This window comes from Neophocaena asiaeorientalis, unplaced genomic scaffold (genome assembly GCF_003031525.2).
Source record: "Neophocaena asiaeorientalis asiaeorientalis breed wild unplaced genomic scaffold, Neophocaena_asiaeorientalis_V1.1 scaffold114, whole genome shotgun sequence".
Lineage (NCBI taxonomy): Eukaryota > Metazoa > Chordata > Mammalia > Artiodactyla > Phocoenidae > Neophocaena > Neophocaena asiaeorientalis.
Genome location: NW_020173116.1, coordinates 8,861,881 through 8,871,700, shown reverse-complemented (window position 1 = coordinate 8,871,700; position 9,820 = coordinate 8,861,881). Strand labels below are relative to the sequence as shown.

At 41.2% G+C, this 9,820-nt stretch overlaps 2 protein-coding genes across 5 annotated transcripts in view; one reads left to right on the top strand and one right to left on the bottom strand.

The window, feature by feature from the left end:
• Positions 1–31: 31 nt before the first annotated feature.
• Positions 32–8,399, top strand: COA5 (cytochrome c oxidase assembly factor 5). The gene is made up of 3 exons (XM_024743856.1): positions 32–239; positions 5,632–5,715; positions 7,881–8,399. Exons 1-3 carry the CDS (start codon positions 141–143, stop codon positions 7,920–7,922), a joined length of 225 nt encoding a protein of 74 aa, XP_024599624.1. The 5' UTR covers positions 32–140; the 3' UTR covers positions 7,923–8,399.
• Positions 8,400–8,915: 516 nt separating this feature from the next.
• Positions 8,916–9,820, bottom strand: part of INPP4A (inositol polyphosphate-4-phosphatase type I A) — a 158,334-nt gene continuing 157,429 nt past the window's right edge. For all 4 annotated transcript variants that reach the window (XR_003003115.1, XR_003003124.1, XR_003003125.1 and 1 more), the window contains exon 26: positions 8,916–9,183. The gene's annotated coding sequence lies outside the window, so the exon portion shown is untranslated. The remainder of the gene's footprint in view (positions 9,184–9,820) is intronic.

Sequence of the window (9,820 nt, the reverse complement as noted above, 5' to 3'; positions counted from 1 at the left end):
CCCGAGGTCCGCCCCGCGCCCGCCGGAAGTGGTGGCTGCGGCTTCCGGTTCCGCCCGCCGCGGCGTCGCTGGCGTCCTGTCAAGTCGGGGCCGTCGCGGAGTGGAGCGGGTCTGGATAGCAGCTGGCGGAAGGCACAGTCATGCCCCGCTATTACGAGGACAAGCCGGAGGGCGGCGCGTGCGCGGGCTTGAAGGAGGACCTCGGCACGTGCCTGCTGCAGTCGGACTGCGTGCTCCAGGTAGCGCGGCCGGGCGCTCGGGTGACCGACGCCCGAAGCGGGGAGGCGGGGCCGGCGGAGGGCTCTCGGCCGGCTGCGGTGATAGTCAAGAGAAGTGCCTCGGAGTTCGCCGTCCTGGGTGTCGAACGCAGCTCCAACTTAATGAATTTGGGCGCATCCACTGTCAGAGCCTCATTTCCCAGGTGGTGTGAAATTGGAGAGAACGGTGCCGCCCCGTTGGGTTTTTGTAAAGGTTAAACCATTTCGGGTCGAGAAACATTCCGCTGCCACTCTGCTAGGTTCTGGAGGCATAAAGGAGAATAAGAAAGGTTTCTTGAGCCCTAGAAAATAAGAATCAGTAAATTAGCAGGTAATTACATGAACCTGGCACACTGTATTGCCTAGTAAATTCTCCTTTCTGTGTTCAGTGGTGGCTGAATAGATTCTCTGCCTTCCCTGTGTTGGTTTGAACGTGTTGCTGAGTTGAGTTCTGTGCATTCCTGCGTAAGTTGTAAATGAGGCAGCTCTTTATTTTCGCCACTTTGTATCTTGCTCCCCCTACCGTGGATCTTGTGGTTTTACGTGCTGTGATGGGAGCTATTGCTCTCCTGTTTTTCCCTCACTACAGCCCCAGGTCTTCTCAGGAGCCAATGTGAATGCAGAGAGGTTCAAAGTCGACTGGGGAACCTGGGTTCTGGCCTTGAACCCAACCAAAGCACAAGTACCTTTTCTGCTCACCAACGCCTGATGAGAGGGCAATCCGTTGGGTGCAATTATTTTTGCTTTCGGAGATGTAATTTCAGAAAGTTGCCTTTATTTCAAAGAAAACTACGCGAAAATGGACATCAGCCATGAGGCGATGTAATTTCAGAAAGTTGCCTTTATTTCAAAGAAAACTACGCGAAAATGGACATCAGCCATGAGGCTATATTGGTGTTTCTGCTGATTCATGTTTTACATTTGGTTCACTGTTTTTGGCAAGGGCTGTGTAAGCATTGAGTAAATACTTGTTTTATGAGTAGAGGAGCAAAATGCCTCGGGCACCCAGTGGAGAGCAACTGATTTTGCTTGAGAATTTGGAAACTTCTCACAGGAGGAGGTAACATTTGCTTTGAGTCTTAAAGGATGAGTAGTAGTTTATCAAGTAAAGGAGTGGAGGCTGTAGTGTTTGTGGGGAGAATCTGAAAGAACACGTGCAGAATCATGGAGATGTGGCAGGCCCACGAGAAGCTGGTGCCCTGCTAGGCTGGAGGAAGGGGAATGTGCCGGAAGGCTTGAGAGGACGGTTGCCATGGGTGACGGGTGTCACAGTGAGCAGCTCCGGCACAGAGTAGGACTGAGGAAAGAAACCCTGGAAGTGGAAGAGAATACTGGTGGCAAGGAGAACACCAAATTGGTTTTTTGCAGTGATTGATTGATTTAGCAAACATTTGAGTGCCAGGTCTGATTGAGGGGACCTACAGATGAATGGGACACATTGTAGAAATTGGATCTCTGGGAAGCTCGGAAGGTGTAGGCAGACGTAATGACCCGGACACATTGCATGGATGTTGCTTTCCCCCACTGAGCATGTGGCCTTTTTGTTGCTGAATTTGGTCAACTAGGAAAACGTGGTGTTTTCATATAAAGAGTCTCTTAAATAGAAGTGCATTGACAGATTGTGTTAAATTCATCCTGAATGGTCACTTTAACTGGACTATAAAATGGCAATACTGAGGCAAAACATTGAGTTATGCAAACCCAGGCGGATATCCTACCTTCTCGGATGGTGTCACCGGCAGCTCTAGCCCACCCCTCCCCACTAGGAACTCAAGACCAAGGGGAGTTCTGCTGAGGTATATGCCTGCTGTGTATGGCCACCTCAGCTCCTTGAATAAAGAAATTAATCTGATCTTTTGGCAGATGATGCTATAGTCTCTCCTTGCCAATCTTTAACCCACCTGCAAAGCTGCTAGACTTTACTTTAGGGAGGAATTAAACATAAAATACTTAGTTCTGGGGCTGCACTGAGAGATAGCCAAGGAACTGTAGGGGCTCAGAGAAACTCAGGGTAGTGGTGAAAAGGATGTAAACTCTGGTGGGGCTGGAGAAGAGAAACAAGGAAAAAGCAGATTCAAAAGGCATCTCTTGGATAAACTTCTTAGGATTCTGACTCCTGGGAGTTGAAACTGTGCCCAAGGAACTCAATTACAAGTTATCTCCCTTGTGTCTCTTAACAGCTTCCAGACCTACTGACTTTTCATCAGAATCACCTGGAGATGGAGGTGGAGCGCTTAAAAGTACAGATTCCACTGCTCTCCCCATCTCCCTTGTAAATTAAAAGTGTCTCAGGTTGATTCTTGGATACAGCCATGTTTGGGAATCACCAGTCTTGACCTCAGAAGGCAAATAAGCTTGGGAGTGTCTTAGTTGGGTTATAGGTTCAGACGAATATTACGGAGACCCAGAATAACAGTGGCTTAAAAGAGAGAATTCTCTATCTTGTTTGCCTATAAGTAGGGTCTAGTCTGATCCTCTCTGTCTTCCATGGACCTAAGCACTTGATTGGTGGTGTCAGGTGCTGTGATGGGAGTTAGGATGTTACTCTCCCACTCATGGTCCAGGACTGCCTTGCTTCCACATCATCAGGCCTGGTAACATGGGGGAGGAAAGTGGGGCAAGCCACTTTCCATTACAGACCAACCTAGAAGTTTTACATTTCAGTTCCCTGCATATCCCATTGGCTAGAACTTAGTCACATGACCATACCCAGCTGCAAGGTGGCTGGGAAATCTAGCTCAGCCATATGCCCCACTCAAAAGGAAGAGTGAATATTAAGGGGGCAATTAGCAATCTGCCATTAGGGGTGGAGGTGGAGGAAGATGAAGTAATATTTCTCTCTTAAGTGTAGTATCTAGATGGATCTTCCCGGTAGGCAGTTGGCAGTATGGGTTGAAAGCTTGTGAAAAAGATGGCATCTCAGATACGGTTTGGGGAAGCATCAGTTTATAAATTACAGTCTTTTTTTTTTTGAAATTATAGTCCCCTTGTTATTTATTTATTTATTTTTTTGAGGTACATGGACCTCTCACTGTTGTGGCCTCTCCCATTGCGGAGCACAGGCTCCGGATGCACAGGCTCAGTGGCCATGGCTCACAGGCCCAGCCGCTCCGCGGCATGTGGGATCTTCCCAGACCGGGGCACGAACCTGTGTCCCCTGCATCAGCAGGCGGACTCTCAACCACTGTGCCACCAGGGAAGCCCCAGTCTATTGTATAGTTATAGTGTTTTATCTCTATGTTGTTCATGTGGGCAACCTCATTACAGAGTTTGAGGGAGGAACATTATAGTGCAGGGAAGCTTGCTACTCTGTTCTGGTTCACTTTTGAGATTCACTGATGTAGATGACAATTCAAATCTAGGGTCCAACAGACATAAAGTCTGGAATGTGGCCAGGATTCCTGGGGATCAGGAATGCCGGAGATGTGGTACCCTGTAGCTTTTTTCACAGTAAAAACTAGGAGTGTGACTGCAACTTGCAAAATAAAGGTTTTGGAGAGTGATTGCAGTGGTGGAGTTGGGGTGTCAAAATCTGCTTGAGGGGAAATCCTTGATAATGAAGAGCAGGTGAAATTTAAGTTACACCAGAGCTTTCTACTTAAGTAGTACTCTAGCCGACCTCATTAACATCTTTCTGAAATGTTGAGAACCAGCACTAAAGCTGTTCAGGCTTTAGGGCACCTAATTGGGGCTGTTTGAGCGTTTAAAGTTAACATGGAACAGGGTCATTTTTACTCTCAGACAAAATTGCTTGATTCATTTTGCATTGGAATTCACTTCGAGTTGGAAGATTTCACGATCTTCCTTTATATCGTGAAGCACTGCATAAAGGTAAAGTTTATGAGTAGTATATGATTTATTTATTATTTCTTTAACAGTAATAAAATGTAAGGTTTTGATTTTTTTCCCTTGTGAATTGCAAGTTAGTTTAATGTCATTAAACCTCAGGTGATTCAGAAAATTCAAGTTCAGTCTCCTTTTTCCAGATGTTGTTTTATGCATTTACAGTCCTGGGAAACGGGAACCCCCTCAGCACCTTTCCCACCCCCTCCCCGTTACCTCCCCCACTTTGTGACTTGCTCACACTGCCAGTGAACATTAGCATGTGTATACCTTCTCCTACCTGCTGTTTGAAACTCTGTGTAGACAGGAATATCTTGTATTTACTTTTTAACCTCCTGCTAAACTGATGTAGGACAGTTCTGAATTTTTTTTTTAATAAATTAGTCCTTGTGAGTGTTTAGTTACTAGATAAATTAGTAGGGTAGGGGGTTCAAAAAGAAATTTTGCAGTGGTTAAATTTTAATCTTGCTTCTTTGAGTTGTGAAATACACTTTCTGTAGATGCTTTTGTGTCCAATATATTTAAGTGCCTTTGTGTTCAATTTATGGCAGAAAATTTGTTCAAAATATTTTAAGATAATGAAGATATGATAATGAAGTCATTTCTATCCCATGTTTACCTACTAAAATACTACTAAATTTTAGCTCTTAATCTAGTTTTGCAGTTACTTTGTCAAGTGTGATTTTTAAAGTCTTACTTGTTAAGAGTCAGAAATAAGCACTTCCCTTGTGAATGTGTACTTGTAGCACTGTCCTGTCTTGATGGCAGAAAGGGAATGGTTTAATCCATTTTTCTTAAGCTCTTATGAGCTTTCACTGCTTAAAGACCTGTTAATTTCACACTGGGCCCAGGCAGATCTTCCCTTCCAAGTATATATAAATTCTGTTAAAATCTCACTCTCCTCTTCAAATTCTTACTCAGTGAGCTTCTCAGAATAGAGAGCTTGACTGTGGCAGTAGGGGGTGGGAAAACACAGAGATGTGTTGGAGATTAACTTGCTTGCATTAAAACGATATTGTAATTGGAGATTTTAAAGCCACTTGATACTACCTTCCAGAACAAACCCTCCCATTCACCACTACAGCATTCCTGATCTCTCTCCTGCACCTGTGTCACACACACTACTTTCTTCTCTGTCTTTAGGACTTCTTGAGTGTGAAAGTTTTAAAAACCCTGAAGAAACCCTGTTACTACTTTCACCTTTACTCTTTCCCTTTCTTACACATAAGGAGGTGAAGATAACAGTTTCTAGATTTTTATATAAACATTTTGAAGAAAAGAATGCCATGGAAACCAGTGTTTTCAAAAATTCAAGGGCACCCTTAAAGTGCCCCAAAATTATTTTACATATTTTTTCATTCTATCCTTTTTTCTTAAGTACCAACAGTCAAAATGAATTATGAATTATTTCTTATATTATTGTTTTCTGCTTTTCCTTAACTTTTTAAAAAAGAACTATTTCCAGAAGGACAGTTATTTTGTACTTTGTGAGAAAATTTTTCAGGTATTTATATTGTTTTATGTGTCATAGGAAGGAAAATCCCCTCGGCAGTGTCTGAAGGAAGGAAACTGCAAAGCTTTGAAATACTCATTTTTTGAGTGTAAAAGATCAGTGGTAAGTAGCTAACGATTTTTAAAAGCTTATGATAGAAATTAGCTCTGTGGAGTTAAATATGTGAGTGACTTAGTAATTATAAATAGGTTGCAGTGATATCACTTGGAAAAAAGGATGTATTTTTTCTTGCCCAGTGAATTAATGTGCGGTGGCATTCATGCACACCCACAGCTGATTGTTTCCTTATTGCTGTTATGCTAACCACAGCAGCTAAACTTCATGGATTTTTGAAAGAGAGAGAGTTCAGTCTTGGCAGGTGTAGATGGGGCACAGTTGATGTTGGTCACTGTGTATGTGGGTCATTTGGCAGCTACACACAGACCCATAATGTGGGGTCTACAGTGCGTGCACTGTGCCTTACATGTTGGTGTGATTAGGAGAAGATGTTGGTGTCTGTGTTTGAATTTGTAGAGTGAGGGATTGTGGAAAGACAGCCTAAGAGGACATTACAAATCTCATGGTTTCTACTCTAGTGTTCTTTGATTCCAAAGATCTACAAAGATCTTTGGAATAGAAACCAGGAGGCTTCTCTTTGTGAAAAGAAAATACGAAATCAGAAAAATGGACATCCCTCTAAAGACAGCAGTAACTTGGACTTGAACCTGCTTTTGTTTGTTGAGGGACAGCACTCAGATCCCTTCCTTTTTGTTGATAGGAGAAGCAGAAGAATACAGGATATTATGATCTGGGAGGCCAGACAAGAACTTGAGCATGTTTGCTAACTAACCAGATCCTGGGAGGTGTAAAGTTAGATTAAATTTAGCCATGCTCTCTTTCTTTTCTCAAGTGACACAGTTCTTTGCCATATTTTCCCATCATTTAATGTAAGAAAAGAGGATTTTCTTGCCTTCTCTCACATAGTTTTGTTACCCATGTAAGATGCAAGCCTTTAGATCTTTCAAGAATGTCAGATCATGTTTAAATAATTGAGAAGTTATAAAGAACAGTTACTGTAAGAGGTGATGAGTTGTCCTTTTTAATCGTAATGATTGAATTTGTAATAAACTCCCTGTAATTCGTGGCCTGAACATCAGTCTTTGATCTCCAAAGAACTTTAAGAAATCAGAACATGTAAAAATTTTCCACAATTTATCTACCTTCTGCAGAAATTTGTAACCATCTTGAATAAAAAGTAAACGTGCTTCTGACCATTTCAAGTATCAGTACAAGGCAGAGCTTCACTCATGCTTTTGGACCCCAGAAAGAGCAGTATAGGGAACTTTTTAGCAGACTTAGAGATTCTTGCAGCCTTTAAGACGGTGACTCACTGTTAGTCTTCCAGCACAGTGGAGTTGCCTCACACTTAACTGATGGAACTTACGCACTCTTGGCAAAAACCTGAAACAAAATAATTTAAATTGTGCTGGTAATTTTGCTTAATATTTCAAACAGTGAGTGTCTGACCCAGAGTGAAGGTGAGATGGTGAGTTTGAATCGGCTGTTCCCTCTTAATATAAGCTTCTCATCATCCTGATCATGATTCCCATGTTTGAAGATTATTTATTTTTTGAAAATGTGGCTCTTAGCTACTTTATCTAGTGCTCAGATGAAGAAATAGCAATCTGTCCCACACTGGCTGTGTTGTCCTCATTAATAGGGTTTAACTCTAAAATAATTCCTTCCTATGGAATTTCTAGGAAGTGGTATTGACTGTCTATGCAATTTTGCCTTCTCTATTGACTAGTGACCCTTTGCACTACCACACCACCCTTAAGAAGTGGCTGCATGTGAGGCTTAAGTGAAAGAACACAGAATTGACCTGTGAGTAGTAATTTAAGGACTTTTAATACTAAAGTGTCAGTAACATTGTTCAAGGCTCTTTCCTCTTTTCAGTTACTATTTAAAGATTTAAAAAACACTTGAATATTAACCCAAACAAAACCTAATTAGAAAGTCAAGTTTGTTTGAAGAACAACATACATTGAGTGTACTTCAGAGAAAAAGATAAATGAAATTTGGACTCAAGAAGAAAATCCTTATTGTGACCTTAAATGGAACTTTCGTTTTTAACACCATCTTTTTTTTACCCCCCCTGGGAGCTGTGACCATTGCCTTTTTGAGTGTGCTGGAAACTGGTTTACTTCTCTCATATAGTGACACCCGTTACCAAATCTGTGTTTAATTATGGTGTCCAGAATATTATTTAATTGTATATTTATTTTCAGTTGGATGCCAGATCAAGATTCAGGGGAAGAAAAGGATATTGATACTACTATGTTGAAACCAAGATGAAAACAACAAAGGATTTTCTCTGTCATTAAAACAGAGAAGCCAAAATAAGAAACATACTTTTTGTTACATCTGTTCGGTTGGAGCAGTTTCTTCCTCCATGGAACACTGAAGAAAATGGATGAGTATGTATGAAGTAAATGCTTCCCTTGCTCTAAGTTATTTTTAGAAGAAAAATTTAATTGAATAGTTATGAGCTACGAACATACTAGATGTGTTTTAAGAATTGTTCTGAAGCACAGAGAATGGAAAGATTGTTATTTTCAAACTTGACTTCTCAACCAAATGACACAGTTTGTACATCCTTCGTGAATATTGTGAAGGCCACTAACGGGACTGTTAAAATCACCATGTGCCTGGTGAGAAAACTGTCTATCTTGAAAGTTTAGGATAAAACTTTCTTTTATTCAGTCTGTACTGTTTAGTTCTAAAATAAATTGTGTTTGATTCCTTGGAGAAGAAATGCTTCCCTTGCACTGAATCACTGAAGTAACAACCTCAAAACATTCATATCACTCATTAGGCACAGCTGGATCCAGAGCCTGGGATTATGCTGCCAGGGCTCCTTGCCTCCATCTCTTGACTGTTTTTCTCTGCTTCCTGACCTCGTTTTTAGGCTGGCCCTCTCTACATAATGGGAAAGAGGCCAGTGTCTGCTCAAAGCACACATCCTTAAGGTCTGTGACCCAAAAAGAAGAGAGATAACCTCCTTTTCTAGGGTCCACTAATCAGACCCTACAGAAGGATTCTTCTGTGGAACACCTGCCCCTGAATTAGACCTGTAGTCTCTGTGGAAAAAGGGATGGGACCCCATGATCTTGGCCAGGCCTGGGTCTTATGCACTGTATTTGGTAACTCATGTCAGAATCTCATTCAATGAATGCTGGGCTTTATCCTAAAAGGAAAGAAGGATTCAGAGCCAGTAGGTATTGACTATAGAAGGCAAGACTGAAAACCATGAAATGCTTGTAAAAGGTTAGAATCATGTAATTTTATTCCAATCACATAATACAGTAGAGCCAGATGTGAATCCAAGTTTCCAGTTTTTTTTTTTTCAGTATTGAAGAATAATGGAAGGACCCATAGCTTCTTCATAGACCTGCAGTTCACTGGAGTTAAAGCAATCAAGGTATTCTGTAGCTCATTTGCTTTCTTAAAGGTTCACCTAAAGTTGTGAGAACTCCACATCAGCACTGATCCTTGTTGCAGAAATTCACTGAGGTCTGTTGTATATACTAACTGGGAAAGGGAAAAGGATAGATTTTTTTCAATACCTCTTGTAGCTGTTTAAGTGCTACAACTTTTATTAAAAGTTAAGTTTGATAAGAAACTCAAATTATTTTATAGAACCCTATCTTTTTCTTAGTCACAGCTTTATTGAGAGCTTCATTGGAAGAAATTCAAATACCATAAAATTCACCCTTAAAGTATACAATTTCAGTGTTTTTTTTGTTTTTGTTTTTTTTAATAGTCACAGTCATGAAGCCCAGTTATGAAGCCATCACCACTGTCTAATTCCAGGGCATTTACATCACCCCAAAGAGAAGCCCCATCTCCATTAGCAGTTACTCCCTCCTCCCCCACCACCTCCCACCCCCAGCTCTTGGCAACAACTCATACATTTTCTGTGTCTATAGATTTGCTTATTCTGGACATTTCATAAACATAGAAATGTGTAATATGTGGCCTTTTGTGACTGGCTTCTTTCACCATGTTTTCAAGTTTCATCTGTATGTAGCATCTATCTGTACTTCATTGCTTTTTATTGCTGAATAATATACCATAGTATAGATATACCACATTTTTTTAATCCATCAGTTGAGGAAATTTGGGGTTATATGCACTTTGGGGCTATTATGACTAATGATATGAACAT

Excerpts from the sequence above, each read along its gene's own strand:
- COA5 (XM_024743856.1), top strand. The coding sequence starts at position 141 with ATGCCCCGCTATTACGAGGACAAGCCGGAGGGCGGCGCGTGCGCGGGC. Across the intron at positions 240-5,631 it reads AGTCGGACTGCGTGCTCCAG|GAAGGAAAATCCCCTCGGCA; the intron begins GTAGCGCGGCCG and ends TATGTGTCATAG. Across the intron at positions 5,716-7,880 it reads TTGAGTGTAAAAGATCAGTG|TTGGATGCCAGATCAAGATT; the intron begins GTAAGTAGCTAA and ends ATTTATTTTCAG.